Here is a 16164-nt window from a genome sequence, read left to right as displayed (position 1 = left end):
CATGCTGCCTGCATGTCGCAGATGGGGCTTCGCTTGTTTGCGCGACTCAGTTGCTGACATGCTGCCAGTCCACAGATTGCTGGTTGGGAACCTGTCAGAGTTTGTTGCAGAAATGAAATTTAGAAAGCACACACAGGTAACTGATGCAGCAGGATTCATTAACTTCTCTTTATATGCATAATAACACATAAGTCATATACAATACCAATGGCTGGTTCTTCCAATGTGGTAGATACAAGCAAATACAGGAGAGAACGATTTCCAGTTTTAGTTCCAGCAGCAGACTGGTATGTAGATTTAGTACAGACTCAGAGCAACAGAGTTAAGCCACGCCCAGGCTCCAAAGCGTTTCAGCTCTCACTGGCTGACCTTGTTGCTATGCCCTATTCCAGTTCATGAATATACTCTGACAGAACCGCTGCCCTAGACGTTAAGATTGGTCGCCACCCAGAGTCATTTTCTGAGATCGGCAGCCATAAAAATAGAATAAATAAAAATAGAACAAGTAAAAATAAGAAAATGAACAGTCTGGACAAACAAAAAAATAGCTGTCAACTTGTAAAGCGTTTCCATGACTACTAACGTTGACATAGAAAAAGGAGAATTCCGTGCATACCTTTGGCCAGAGTCAGGTCTCATATTCCTACAACAGGCAGGTGAAATGCCCCTGTTTATAGCCTGCTGCAGCACCTTGTTGGTGGATGTGATCTATGACACAGACAGAAGGAAGGGGATTCAGGGGTACAGTTCAAATGCAATTAAGTGGAAATCAGTTTCAGCTCCGCAGAATAACATGCCAAAATGTTGATCCTAATAAATGAATGGATTTCTTTTGAACTTTGTCTCGAGGCTTGTAAATTAATTAGGTCATCTTTTGGGAACTTCACAATAGCCCTAGCCCATCCAAAAACATGACAGATTCCACAAATGTGCCAATTGCAAATTTGGAACTAGAAATGTACACTGTATAGAACACTTGTCTGTCTTTCCTGGCATAGTTCCACTCAGCTTGTTATGGATCTGAGTAGGTTTTGTTTTCCATGTGGGATTGTTTTGAGTCGGTTGCTAATATTTTGGCTTTGCTTGGCAGTTGTTGTTTTTTGATGGGTCAACTCGAACTAGTTCTTAAGGGGTTCAGCATTCATCTTACCTATTGCTACTTCTTTCTGAGTTCAATGCCTAAACTAAAACCAGAGAGAATTTCAAATACGAATGCCTTTGTGCCTCTTGGCAGTCTGTTCTTGAGGTCCCTTTTGGCAATGCATATCGGCATCCACAGGCTTTTTTGATGTTGATTTAAATCATGCAGAAATGTGGGTCTAACCTATCATTGAAACATGTTTATTACGTTTATTAAGAAGTAATAGTACAGGTTTTTTTTTAAAAAGGTTTGATCTAGTCTTCCTTCTGTTAGGGATTTTTGAATTCTCAGTTGAAACTTTTTATTTTAGATTGGTTTAAAAGTCTGTAGAGATTCTCCATCGTCCAGGTCACGGTTGTCCCAAAAGTGTTTTTCAAGGAGGCAACTGGACATTCTTGTTTTTTTCTTTTGAAGACATTTCACTTCTCATCCAAGAAGCTTCTTCAGCTCTGGGGTGGGGAAATGGAAGGATTTATATTCCTTGCAGACAGCTGGTCATTTGCATCCTTTTGGAAAGTTGTTGAGGCCGCTTAGAGATTTGTCCTCAGGATCCCCTGAATAGTGCTAATGGTTCCTGTTGTCTGCAATTTTTCTGGAAATCCGTTTATACTCCCACACCACTCAAAGGGTGTTTATCCCAAATTGCATAGCTAAAAGTCTCTAATGATTCTCGGTCATTCAGGTCATGGTTATCCCAAAAATGCTTTTTTCAGGAGGCAATTGGACTTCCTGTTTTTTTCTTTGAAGACTTTTCTTTTTAGATTTCTTTGTATACCACCTTTATTATTTTTACAAATAACTGAAGGTGGTGAACTTACCCAATACGTCTTCCTCCTCCTGCTATCTTCAAAACAAATTTGGTAGATGAGTTGGACTGAGAGAGAATAACTGACCCAATGTCACCCAGTTATGTCAGAACTAGAACTCACGGGTTCCTGGTGATTGGCCAAAGTCAACCAGCTAGCTTTCGTGCTTGAGGCGGGATCGAATCTCAACAGTTTATAATTTAAAACATTGCTTCTTGTTTCTTGAAGGTGGATGTCCTGATAAGCCAGTGCAATTATGGCATTACGAAGATCAGAATACACCATCGGTGGTGTAAAAATTCTCTTCCCTTGCAAGGCGTATCCATCGCAACTTGCTATGATGAATGCAGTAAGTCTGAAAAGCAATGATTTTATAGCAGTCATTGTAAGGTTATGCTTAAAGAGTGGTGCGGTGGCCTAGAGATGGAGCTCTTGTCTCACAATCGGGAGGCTGTGAGTTCAATCCTAGGTGGAGGCAAATATTTCTCTCTCTGGGCACAATGAGAATATATCTGCTGAACAAAACTCCACCCTGGCGACAAAAAGGGCATCCGGCCAGTAAACCCTCTGCTAGCTCCATTCAGTTGCCCAGGCTCCACTCCGGAAGGGATTATGGGGTCATTAAAAGAAGATAATGATGAAAAGGGGAGGAAGAAAAAATTCCGCATTGGTGACAGGAAGGGCATCCAGCCAGTAAACACTCAAGTTTCATTCAATTGCCCAGACACCACCCCGCAAGGGATTATGAGGTCGTTAAAAGAGGATGATGATTGTAAGGTTACGTTTAAGCCTCTACAACGGTGTTTCTCAGCCTTGGCAACTTCAGCTCCCAGAATTGTTAAGTGCATGCAGCCAGTCAGCATGCTGGATGGGGAATTCTGGGAGTTGAAGTCCACTCTTCTGAAAATTGCCAAGATTGAGAAACATCACTTTATAGTTGGAAAACAAGGATTTTTCTCCCGCTTCCGAAATCTTTTTCTGGCTTTTCAACTTTTAAAAGCTTTGCTTGGTGTTTGTTTTTCAAAAAGAAAAGAAAGGAAGGAAAGAAAGAAAGAAAAGAAAGAAAGAAAGAAAGAAAGAGGATTAAATTCAAAACTTTTAAATCATAGGGAAAATGATTAGCCCCTAATTTCTTGCCCCGTTGGTTAAGTGAATCACTGCAGTTGTTAAGTGAATTGAATGGTTGTTCAGTAAATCCGGCGTCCCACATTACTTTATTGGTTGGACGCCGGCTGGGAAGGTCGTAAATAATGAGTACATAACCCTGGGACTCTGCAGACCATTTAAGTCAGGATTGGGAAAGTTTTTAATACAGCATTGGCGAGTCAGGATCCAACCTTTCACATGGAATAGAAATTGCATTTGCTGTCGAAATTCCATGTTTTAAAATAGACAGCCGTCTACTACATTATTTTTCAAATTTGGTTCTGCTATGAATCAAATTAGGGAAAACAGTTTCAAAGCAACAGGTAAATCAGATCTTCAGGTGTTCTTAATTGCCATCTTGCAGGGAAAAAAGAAAAGAAAAGGCATGTCGGGCTCCAGCAGTTTTCCCTGAGCCACTGAAATGCCAAAAAGAGTGGAGACTCGACACGAGGCTTGCAAAAAATATCAGCTTTTATTTATGGCCGTAGCAAAAGATGGGTGACAAAACTATATCCAAAACATACAAACAAATGCATGCAAGGAATCACCACCCCCTGTAAGAACTCAGAGTATTACCGTGTTTTTCGGAGTATAAGAGGCATCTTTTTCCCTCAAAAAAAGTGGCTGAAAATCTGGGTGCGTCTTATACACTGAATACAGCATTTTTGGCTTCCCGAACCCCTCCCCCTTTGCAAAAATGACCGGGCATAGCCTTTAGGAGCCTTGCAGAGTGTTCCTGGTGCTGGGGAAGGCACAAATGAGTGAAAAACAGGCCGTTTTTTGCTAGCAGCATATCATATCAGAAGCAAATAGCAAATATTGGTTTAATCAGTAACAATTATATAGTAATATAAGCAATTCTTAATAAAAGCAAAATAGCCAATATTGATTCATATATTGCTTCAGGCAGCAGCTTGTTTTCAGTGCTGGCAAAATTCATTTCCTTCTTTGCAGATCGTGAAGGGGCTGAGCTCCAAGCAACACTGCCTGCTGGAGAGTCCCACTGGAAGTGGAAAAAGCTTGGCCCTGCTCTGCTCTGCGCTGGCCTGGCAGCAGTCGCTCTACGGTGAGGCCTTGGGTGGGCCTCCTTGAGCCCTTCACGGCTCTTCTTTTGGCTTTATTCTTCCTGCTAATGTCGTCTACCTATAGAAATACATTCACATCTGTCTATTCATATGTATCCATTATCCATCCATCCGTATCTGTCTGTCTATATCTATCTATCTATCTATCTATCTATCTATCTATCTATCTATCTATCTATCTATCACTAACTAACTAACTAACTAACTAACTAACTAACTAACTAACTAACTAACTAACCAGTCCTAGTGGAGATCAACTCTGACTGCTCTTTAGAAGGCAAAATCCTGAAAATGAGACTCAAATGCTTTGGACACCTAATGAGAAGGAAGGATTCATTGGAGAAGAGCCTCATGCTGGGAATGACTGAGGGCAAAAGAAGAAGAAGGGGACGGCAGAGAAGGAGGTGGCTGGATGGAGTCACCAAAGCAGTTGGCATGAGCTTAAATGGACTCCAGAGGATGGTAGAGGACAGGAAGGCCTGGAGGAGCGTTGTCCGTGGAGTCGTGTTGTCCATGGAGTTGGACACGACTTCGCAACAAACAACAACAACAAATCTATCTGTCTATCTATTTATCTTATCTATCTATCATCTATCTATCTATCTATCTATCTATCTATCTATCTATCTATCTATCTATCTATCTATCTATCTATCTATCATCTATCTATCTATCTTATGTGTCTGTCTGTCTGTCTGTCTATCTATCTATCTATCCGTCTATCCGTCTATCCATCTATCCATCTATCCATCTATCCATCTATCCATCTATCCATCTATCCATCTATCCATCTATCCATCTATCCATCTATCCATCTATCTATCTATCTATCTATCTATCTATCTATCAATCATATTTAAGAACCACCCATCTCTCACAGAGGGATTCTACGGGTAGTGTACCATAAAATATTAAAAGCCTAATAATAATATACGTATAAAATTTTAAAAAGGCAAGGGATGTTATAAATTGTTTAAATGGTTGGGGGAGAGAAGAGACACTTTCAGGTTGTGCCTGATTTTATGTCCTTTTTTGCCATGGTTATTAAGCAAATCACTGCAGTTGTTAAGTGAATCATGGTTGTTGAGTGAATCTGGCTTTCCCCCATTGACTTTGTTTGTCAGAAGTCAGCTGGGAAGGTTACAAATGGTGATCAGTTGACCTTGGTATGTTACAACTGTCGTAAATACCGTATTTTTCAGAGTGTAAGATACATCTTTTTCCCTCAAAAAAGAGGCTGAAAATCTGGGTGTGTTTTATACACTGAATACAGCATTTTGGCCCCACGAAACCCCGCTCCCTCCTTCACCAAAATGGCCATACTTAGCCTTTAGGAACTTTTTTGGGGGGCGGTGGGGGACAGGCCTGTTTTTGAGAGGCCTGCAAAGTGCAAAAACTTTTTTTTTAAATTTGCCTCTTCAAAATTTTGGTGCGTCTTATACTCCGAAAAATATGGTACATGCTTCCAAATTTTGATCACATAATCCTGGGGCTGCTGCAATGGTCTCAAGTCACTTTTTTCAATACTACTGCAACTTTCAACAGTCACTAAATGAATGGTTGTAATTCAAGAATTATTACTTTTTTTTAAAAAAAAATCTTGCCTGCTGTTTAGATAAACCACTGGATGACTTGTGCTCAAAAGAATCCAAGACGACCGAGGTTTTGAAACTCTGCCGATGCCCATGCCACGCTAAATTGTCCGGTCGGGATGCAGAAGGAGACTGTCAAACCACATCTTCTTTCTTCCCCAGCTATGCAACGGAGACCTCACCAGGCGGTGGAAGTAGCTCAACCCACAAAGGTACCATCTTATCTAAGGGGCTTTTAAAGAAACATCCCTCCTTTATACCAGAATAACAGAGATGGAAGGGACCTTGGAGGTCGTCTACTTCAAGCAGGAGACACTTTACCATTTCAGACAAGTGACTGTCTAGTCCCTTCTTAAAAACTTCCAGTGATGGAGCATCCACAACTTCTGGAGGCAAATCATTCCACTGATTAATTGTTCTAACTCTCAGGAAATTTCTCCTTAGTTCTAGGTTGAATCTCTCCTTGACCAGTTTCCATCCATTATTCCTTGTCTGGCCTTCAGGTGGTTTGGAAAATAGCTTGACACTCTCTTCTCTGTGGCAGCCCCTGAGATATTGGAAGACTGCTGTCCTGTCTCCCCATGTCCTTCTTTTCATTAAACTAGACATACCCAGTTCCTGCCACCATTCTTTGTATGTTTTAGCTCCCAGTCCCCTAATAATCATTGTTGCTCTTCTCTGCACTCTTTCTAGAGTCGCAACATGTTCTCCACATGTTTTTCATTTTTACAGGTAGTCCTCAACTTATGACCACAATTGAGCCCAAAATGTATGTTGCTAAGTGAGAAATTAGTTAAGTGAACCTTGCCCCATTATACAACTGTTAAAGTATTAAATTAGTAACATGATTGTTAAGTGAATCTGGCTTCCCCATTGACTATGCCTGTCAGAAGGTTGCAAAAGGGGACCGGGTGATCCCAAGACACTGCAGTCGTTATAAATGTGGGTCAGATGTCAAGCATCCAAATGGAAATCACACACCCATGGGGATGCTACAATGGTCACAAGTGTGAAAAATGATCACAAGTCACTTTTTTTCAGTGCTGTTCTAACTTTGAATGGTCATTAAGTGAACTGTTCTAAGTCAAGGAGGATTTCCTTCTTCTCTGCCGGGTTACATTTTTCTGTTGAATAAGGTATAGGTTCCCCACGCACATATGTGCTAGCCCTTCCTGACTCTAGGGGACGGTGTTCATCTCCGTTTCAGTGCTAAAGAGCCAGCGCTGTCCAAAGACGTCTCCGTGGTCATGTGGCCGGCATGACTCAATGCCCACAGCGCACGGAACGCTGTTACCTTCCCACCAAAGGTGGTCCCTATTTTTCTACTTGCATTTTATTTATAAAGTTTTTATTTTTAGACAGACATAGACAAACAAAACATAAATTGCATTTTTTACGTGCTTTCAAACTGCTAGGTTGGCAGAAGCTGGGACAAGTAACGGGAGCTCACTCTGTTATGCAGCACTAGGGATTCAAACCGCCGAACTGCCGACCTTCTAATCAATAAACTCAGCGTCTTAGCCCCTGAGCCACCATGTCCCTTGTTTTTCTGTTGAATTGGAAGCTTCCCCAGACTCCCTTTGATGTATTTGTTATTGCAGAAAGCGTCTCACCAATTACATTGGCTTCAAAGCTGTCTGCCAAACAGCAAGCCTCATTCTATGAAGACGATGACAGCGACAGTGATTTTAAAGTGGAAAGGAAGAGGATTCGTTCACTCGAAACGGAGCAGCAGGTGAGTAACGTATATACAGGCAGTCCTCATCTTACAACCGCTTGTTTAGTGACCGTTTGAAGTTATAACGGCCCTGAAACAAGTGACCTCTGGCCTTTTTTCACATGATTGCAGCGTCCCCGTGGTCACCTAATCAAAATTCAGTTGCTTAGCAACTGTCTCATATTTATGACGGCTGCAGTATCCTCGACTTACACCCATGCGTTACAAATACTGGTTATAAATCCTAAACAACTCTGGAGCGCATGGTGGTGAAGAACATGTCCCATTTGTGCCAGCTTTTCAACACCTTTTCCTCTTCGGGGAAGATCTTTCCATGCCATGGCCTGCGATGTGCTACTTGGCGCAAAAGAGACCTTTTTTTCCCAGTGGTGGTTGTGCTTTTTGCAGTGACCTCATCTCTTGAGGCTCAGTGGCTTAATGATGCTGAAGACGGTCTCTGTTCCAGCGGTTCGAGTTCTAGCACAGGGTGAGCTCCTGTCACTCGCCTCAATCTCTGTCCACCGAACAGTTTAGAAGCATGTTCTCTGCGAGTAGATCAGAGGTGTCAAACTTGATTTCATTGAGGGCTGCATCAGGGTTGTGTTTGACCTCCGGGTGGCGGGGTGGGGGGGAGTAGATGTGGCCTGGGTGGGTGTAGCCAGCTCGATATCTTGTAGCCCTCACACGGCCCTCCCAGGCTCCGTTTTTGGCCGTGATGACCTCCTGCAGCCCTCTGGCAACGAAAACGGAGCCCAGGAGGGCCACATGCTGAGACGGTTTCCAGGGCAGCCACGCAGCCCAGATCTAAGCACCCTACAGGTTGGATCTGCCCTGCATGGCTTGAATTTAGCACCCCTGGAGTAGATAAATAGGTACCACTTCGGTGGGGTGACAAGGTGGTGCTCTGTGCAGGCTGTCGGATTCCTGCCAGCTCTCTTTGCTCCTGGTGCAAAGCCAGCTCACCCTCTTTGGTACGCCTTGGGAAGCACACAGGCATTCCCTAGTACATGGCCGGAATGGGGCAACTCGCAGCCCACTCTCTATGGCCAAGTCGTCGTGAGACAATTCAACCATTCAATTTAATTACTTAAAATAATTTTGGGGAAAAAAATGGCTTTAATTTTTGCCCTTCCCATTACATTTTGTCCCTCCTTTGGCATCCTTTAATTATCCTTTCCCACTATTTCTTTGATATTAGGGTAACTCTTGGGTGAATTGGCTGTGGTGAGATGTTGTAGACCCAAACTGAGCTGGCTGACCTTGACAGCCAAACTACTACTCAGCAATTGCATTGTGGTCTCCTGGCTACTATAAAAACACCATATATTATTACTCCTCCTTCTCATTGTTCATTGGCATCCTTCAGTCTCAAAAGATGATGGTATTGTGCTCTGGAAAGAGGTCAAAGCTGGAGTGTCCTCTCCAGAGCACGAGGTCTGGGTGGATTAATATGGAGGATAGACTGTTAGCCAAGCAGCAGATTCCCCCCCTGTTTGTTTGTTTGTTTGTTTATTAATATTTATAGGCCGCCCTTTTCCCTAAGGGGACTCAGGGCGGCTTACATAAAATAAGGAAGGGAGGGTACAGACAATAGACACAAACAATACATAGAAGTAAAATAGTAAGCAACATTCATTCATCATTCGGGTGGGGACAGTTATATTTGTCCCCAGGCCTGACGGGCTAGCCAGGTCTTAAGGGCTGTGCGGAAGGTCTGGACGGTGGTGAGGGTACGAATCTCCACGGGGAGATCGTTCCAAAGGGTCGGAGCTACTACTGAAAAGGCTCTCCTCCGCGTAGTTGCCAGTCGGCACTGACTGGCAGATGGAACTCGGAGGAGGCCTAATCTATGCGATCTAATTGGTCGCAGGGAGGTAATTGGCAGGAGGCGGTCTCTCAAGTCTCCCCCTCCACATCACTGAAATAGTCCGATTGAACGGCAGAGCCGATACGACTGGTTCCAGCTGCATCGCAGGAGTTACCAGAACGTGGTTGTACACAGTCACTAACTGCTTCCGGGACTCCGGCTCCGGATTTTGCCTGGAGGTTGACTCCTGAAGCCTTTTCCATTAGTGGATGTAGCCACAAGGCGGTGGAGGTTTGTAATCAGAGCTTCCCTTCTCCTAGAAGATGGTTCTGCCGCTTGATCTGCCATTGGGGCGTAGAGCCCTCTTCCGCCTTCAAAACCGTTGACCGTCTTCTCCTGTAACCCTGGAAAAGGAGCCCTTACGAGGTTGGCTGGTAGCACCTTGTACTACTACTAATAATAACAAGAACAACAATTTCATCTCTTCAATTTTCCCAGCCCTCTGTGGCTGTTTCTCTTTTTTAATGGCTTGTTTCTATTACCAAAAAAAAAACCCAAACCCATTTTATGTTGTGGGGCAAGAGGCTGATTCTGTAAGCCGCTTAGAGAGGGGCTGTATGAAGCGGTCTATAAGTCTTAAGTGCTGTTGCTGTTTGGGGAGTGGGGAAAAAAACCCATGGCTTTTTTAGACTCCCGAATTGAAAAGCATGTTTGCATGGCTTACAGGCGAGAAAACGACACCGGCTGACTATAGGAACCCAGCTAGTGGATGCTTTGGAAGTTCATGAACAGCGGAAAAATGGGGAATTGAGAGTGACTCTCGGAAAAGCAGATCCTCCCTCACTTAAAACAGTAAGTGCGGTAATACTAGGATATTTTTTTTAAAATAAATTAAAGACAAATTGCGTCGGTTTGGAAGAGGTAAAGAGTTCAGGTTTGTGAAAAGGTGCTTGGATTTTCTTGCCTCCGTTTCTGGTTTCAGGTAGTCATTGACTTATAACCATTGGAGTTATGACGGACACCCCCACCCCCACCCCGAATTTGCAGTTCTAAAGTTACAACGGCCACTCCCTCATCATATGGCTGCGTTTTAGGTGTTGTTTGTTTATATTTTATTGCCTGGGTATTTACTTATAGGGGTAAAATGTCCGGACCAAACGTAATTTCTAATGTTGGATTTTTCCCCCTTACCAGAGGGAGCCCCCTTGTGGAGTACTGTGAAGCCGTTACCATGGCAACTTTAGTGCGCTGTGCAGCAGAAGCCATTTTAAGGCACAACAGGCTGTATCTTAACAGAACACTCCCCTCTTCCTAGGGGGTGTCTTACCCCCACAGTATTTGTTGAAGAGAGTAAGTCATCAGCTTGGTTGAAATTGCTTGAAGTGTTCCAGAGTTATTCTGGCACACAGAGAGGGGGCGGGGGAGGGAGGGAGGGAGGGAGAGAGAGAAAGGGAGGGAGGGAGGGAGAGGGTACCATTTATATATATGTAGATCCCTTAACTGCCCACCTCTCTCAGAGACATTTTCATTTTTATTTTTTTACTTATTAAACTTATATGCCATCCATCTTGCTAATCCAAAACACTTCATAGAGAACAAGAGCTTTGCTTAATGGCCGTAGCATTCATTTAACGGCGGTTGCAAAAATAGATCATAAAATCAGGTGGCTTGTTTTAGATCCTTACAATAGTAATAGGTGGGCTCCGGCAGGTAGTCTTCGGTTTACAACAGTTTGTTTAGTGATCGTTCGCAGTTACAACAACCCCGAAAGAGGTGACTTTTCACATTTATGTCTGTTACAGCATCCCCAGGGTCAACCTACTCAAAATTGAGATGCTTGGCAACCGGTTCATATTTATGACGGTCGCAGGGTTCCAGGGTCATGGATTACCCCTTTGGACCTTCCCCCAAGTAAAGCCAGTGGGGAAGCCCGATTCACTTAACAACCGTGTTACTAACTTAACAACTACAGTGATTCGCTTAATAACTGTGGCAAGAAAGGTTGTAAGGGAAAGGGAAAGGTTCCCCTCGCGCATAAGTGTTAGTCGTTCCTGACTCTAGGGGGCGATGCTCATCTCCGTTTCAAAGCCGAAGAGCCAGCGCTGTCCGAAGATGTCTCCATGTTCATGTGGCTGGCATGACTCAACGCCAAAGGCGCACGGAACGCTGTTACTTTCCTACCAAAGGTGGTCCCTATTTTTCTACTTGCATTTTTTGCGTGCTTTCGAACTGCTTGGTTGGCAGAAGCCAGGACAAGGAACGGGAGCTCAGTCTGTGACGTGGCGCTAGGGATTCGAACTGCTGAACTGCCGACCTTCTGATAGATGAGAGCGCTGGCTCTTCGGCTTAGAAACGGAGCTGAGCACCGCCTATAGAGTCAGAAATGACTAACCGTTACCTTTGCTTTTTAGAGATTCTCAGTCATCCAGGCCAAGGTGATTTTTCAGGAGGCAACTGGACTTTCTTGGACTTCAACTCCCAGCAAAGCTGCCTGGGGAATTCTGGGAGTTGAAGTCCACGTGTCTTACAGTTGCCAAGTTTGAAAAACTTTTTTAATCCACGTAAGATCGTGATGCCGAACCTTTGTCACGTGCCACAGGTGACATGCAGAGCCCTCTCTGCAGGCACGCCAGCCGTTGCCCCAGCCCATCTCCACCACGCATGCAGACGTGCCTCCTGCCAGCCACTTGGTCTTTAGGTCTCTGCTGCGCATGCGCGGGAGGGGGGGGATGCACGCGCACATACCCGGCAAGGGGTGCATGTGCTAGGGTGCTCACATTGCATTTTGCGGCCTCGTGCAGCCACACCAAGCTCCATTTTGGCTTCCAGGTTGGTGCAGGAGGCCTCCCATCAACCTGGAAGCCAAAACGGGGTGTGGAGGGGCCGCACATGTGCCCCCCCCGGTGCCCCATTTTAGGTCTGGAAGGCCTCCTGCACCCACCTGGAAGCCAAAAATGGGCAGGGAGGGCGCATTTGTGTGCATGCATGCGGGAAGGGGGCGGCGCATGTATTGCATTATGGGTACAGGCTGGTGCACGCATTCACGCATGCTTTCGGCACGCCATGACGAAAAGGTTAGCCATCCCTGACCCAAGGCCGTTCAGGCTGGCAGAAAATGCCTGGCCAATTTTAGATACAAGTTGTATTAGAGAAGCAGTAGAAATCCAGTCCACCAAGGAACAAAGCACCCAAAAACATTAACAGTCTGGAGATCAGCCACAAAGTCATTACAAACACACACACACACACACACATTTTCCAGCCATGGGAGCAAAAAGTGTGTAATTTAAAAGAATCAAGACTCCCAGAGGTCACCAAGATCAAGGATTGGAAGCCCAAAGTAGCTCATTTGGACCCAAATGTTTTTTTTAAAAAACATTCATTGGCTTTGCTGTTTAATGTTCTTGCTTTTGATGAAGCTTCTAAACTCAACTGTTAATCCTTGGAGATTAACCCCCCAAAAAGGACTTTTTGCCTGCACAAAGAAATCTGTTAATCCCTAGTAAACCTTTTCCAGCAATTTGGTGACCCCCAGACCTACTGAATCACTCCATCTTAAATCTTTCTGAGGTTTTGTTGTGGCATCAGAAGCCGTCTTCCCCATCGTGTTCCTCACATTGTGTCTCCTAAGGACTTGGGCCTTTGGGATGGTGGTCAAATTCATCTATTGGGAGATCTAAGAGTTGGCAACATTTTATTCCCCCCACCCCCGCCCCCTGCCAGTTACTTGGGACCCCCTCCGAGATGGATGATTTTGAACTACATGAGTTCAGTTCTCCATGGACCACAGAGCCTTCAACCCCAGAGCCATTCCGTCTTGCCAGGGTTCAGTTTTCAGCCCTGTGGTCCCTCATCCATCCCTATAACTTTAGGTCACCCTTCTGAAGCAAGGAGTCGATTTCAGCATCTCTCCCCCCCCACCCCCATTTTATTATTTATTTGAGGCTTTTTGGTATCAGAATCATGAAAACAGGGGGCCTGGGTGTTCTCTGAGCTTGGGTGTTTTACAATACAATAATACAATAGCAGAGTTGGAAGGGACCTTGGAGGTCTTCTAGTCCAGCCCCCTGTCTAGGCAGGAAACCCTATACTATTCCAGACAAATGGCTATCCAGCATCTACTTAAAGACTTCCAGTGTTGGGGCATTCACAACTTCTGGAGGCAAGCTGTTCCACTGATTAATTGCTCTGACTGTCAGAAAATTTCTCCTCAGTTCTAAGTTGCTTCTCTCCTTGATTAGCTTCCACCCATTGCTTCTTGTTCTACCCTCAGATGCCTTGGAGAATAGTTTGACTCCCTCTTCTTTGTAGCAACCCCTGAGATATGGGAACACTGCTATCAAGTCTCCCCTAGTCCTTCTTTTCATTAAACTAGACCTACCCAGTTCTTGCAACGGTTCTTCATATGTTTTAGTCTCCAGTCCCCTAATCCTCTTTGTTGCTCTTCTCTGCATTCTTTCTAGAGTCTCCACATATTTTCTACATTGTGGCGACCAAAACTGAATGCCTTCTATCACTGGTGATGCTGCCTAGTTGGGTAATGAAATGTCTGCAAGAAAGCAACCAACTTCAGAGACAACCCCCCCCCCCCTCATTTCAACCCTGAGTTACAAATATTCTCCTTGATTAGAATAACGAAATCTTAGAAATCAAGATTAGACCTAAGGCAAGTGGAATCTTTAATCTTTAAGACTCTTTATTGAGAAGAGAATAGAAATAATGGAATGGAATGGAATATAGAATAGAATTGAAAATAGAATAGAACAAATATTGGAATGGAATAGAATAGAATTCTTTTATTGGCCAAGGGTGATTAGACATATAAGGAATTTGTCTTTGGTGCATAAGCTCTCAGTATACATAAAAAGACAAGATACATTCATCAAGAATCCTAAAGTACAACACTTAATGATAGTCATAGGGTACAAATAAGCAATCAGGAAACAATCAAAATCAATATGAATCGTAAGGATACAAGCCACAAAGTCCTGCAGTCATAAGTGGGAGGAGATGGGTGATAGGAACGAGGAGAAGGCTAATAGTAGTGCAGCCTTAGTGAATAGTTTGACAGTGGTGAGGGAATTAGTTGTTTAGCAGAGTGATGGCGTTCGGGGAAAAAACTGTCCTTGTGTCTAGTTGTTCTGGTGTGCTGTGCCCTATAGCGTCGTTTTGAGGGCAGAAGTTGAAACAATTTATGTCCAGGCTGTGAGAGGTCTATAAATGTACACTAATCAGCATACATTAAAATGAAATTTCATTGTATTCAGCTCTCAAAAGACAACCATTATGCATATGCCCACAGACACACACACATATGGGACAGAGAGAAACATCACAATTTACTTCGGATCTACGCATCTACTGTACCTAGCGAGAAAAACGAATCTTGCGAGTTTACAAGACAGACACCCTAAGGCATCAATGGCGAACCTTTTTTGGCTTGTGTGCCATAAGTGGGGGGAGCGCAAGGGGGTCGGGCACAGGCATAATGCAACGTGCGACATCCGCCCAGTGTGCATGCAGGCACGAGAGGCGCTCCCCTCATTTTTTGCATGCTTTTTTCGCCCTCCCCAGGCTCCAGAGGCTTTATAGGAGCCTGGGCAGGGCGGAAACAGCCCCAGCCTCCCCGGAGGCTCTCCAGAGGCTTCAGCCACCTTCAGGAGGTTTCCCTGAAGCCTTCGGAGGACTAAAAAGGACCTTACGAGCAAACTGTAAGTAGGGCCGTTTTTAGTCCCTGGAGCCTCCGGAGGGCTTAAACCGGCCCCACGAGCAAACCGGAAGTCCGTCCCCGAATTTCCGGTTTGCCCATAGGGGCGTTTTTTCGCGCTCCGGAGGCTTCAGGGAGGGGGAGGCTCTTTTCACCCCCTCCCAGGCTCCTATAAAGCCTCTGGAGCCTGGAGAGGGCGAAAAATGGCTTTAAAAAAGGCTGAACTCAGCTGGCCAGCGCGCCCATGCACAGTGGCCAGCTGACAGGGCAACGCCTCGCATGCTCTGACCAATGGCTCCACGAGCCACCTGTGGCACGCGTGCCATAGGCTTGCCATCCCAGCCCTAGGGAACAATGCTGTCCAGAATCTAGGCGTCCTGCTTTAGATACTTTGAAAACCTCATCCCAGAGGGGAGACAACAGAAACAGGCCATGGAGTTTGTGTGTCTTTAACCTGTCTTGACCGGATGATCCCTAGTCAGAAGTAAATTGCACCCCCAAATCTCCTTGGCTGTCTCTTGGTCTTGCTGCGATATCTCTGCTGATATGGACCCTTTCAAGATCTTTGCGTAGCTCAGAACAGGCACACCCCACACAGACAATGCTTTGTTCATCCCGCTGCTTCTCTGATCTTTTTATGGTAGGGAAAATTTTCTGTGTTTGGCGCCATGGCAGGTAACGGTAATAGCAATAGCAGTAGACTTATATACCGCTTCATAGGGCTTTCAGCCCTCTCTAAGCGGTTTACAGAGTCAGCATATTGCCCCCACAGTCTGGGTCCTCATTTTACCCACCTCGGAAGGATGGAAGGCTGAGTCAACCCTGAGCCGGTGAGATTTGAACCGCTGACCTGCTGATCCAGCAGTAGCCTGCAGTGCTGCATTTAACCACTGCGCCACCTTGGCTCCACTGCGCCACCCTGGCACAAGAAGACGCTCTATTGCCAAAACAGTGGTTTTAGGTGCCTGTACAGGCAGTCCTCGACTTACAACCACAATTCAGCCCAATTTTTTTTGTTGCTAAGCGAGAGAAGTTAAGTTGGTTTTGTGTCCCATTTTATGACCCTTCTGGCCATAGTAGTTAAGGGAATCCCTGCAGCTGTTAAGTTAGCAACACGGTTGTTAAGCGAGTCCAGTTGTTAAGCGAATCCAGCTTCCCCATCG

At 44.8% G+C, this 16164-nt stretch overlaps 1 protein-coding gene across 1 annotated transcript in view; it reads left to right on the top strand.

The window, feature by feature from the left end:
- The first annotated feature begins 2183 nt into the window (after nucleotides 1–2183).
- The window catches only part of BRIP1 (BRCA1 interacting DNA helicase 1), a 123866-nt gene continuing 109885 nt past the window's right edge, over nucleotides 2184–16164 (top strand). Inside the window, exons 1-5 of the mRNA XM_087717098.1 lie at nucleotides 2184–2296; nucleotides 4048–4159; nucleotides 5794–5982; nucleotides 7372–7505; nucleotides 10021–10146. Of these exons, the coding sequence (XP_087573224.1) occupies nucleotides 2204–2296; nucleotides 4048–4159; nucleotides 5794–5982; nucleotides 7372–7505; nucleotides 10021–10146 (654 nt within the window). The 5' untranslated portion in view covers nucleotides 2184–2203. The remainder of the gene's footprint in view (nucleotides 2297–4047; nucleotides 4160–5793; nucleotides 5983–7371; nucleotides 7506–10020; nucleotides 10147–16164) is intronic.

This window comes from Thamnophis sirtalis, unplaced genomic scaffold (assembly GCF_051295495.1).
Source record: "Thamnophis sirtalis isolate CommonGarterSnake01/CBP01778 unplaced genomic scaffold, rThaSir2_p1.2 scaffold_6, whole genome shotgun sequence".
Taxonomy (NCBI): Eukaryota; Metazoa; Chordata; class Lepidosauria; order Squamata; family Natricidae; genus Thamnophis; species Thamnophis sirtalis.
The sequence above is the reverse complement of the archived record's forward strand: the minus strand, read 5'-3'. Positions and strand labels throughout refer to the sequence as shown.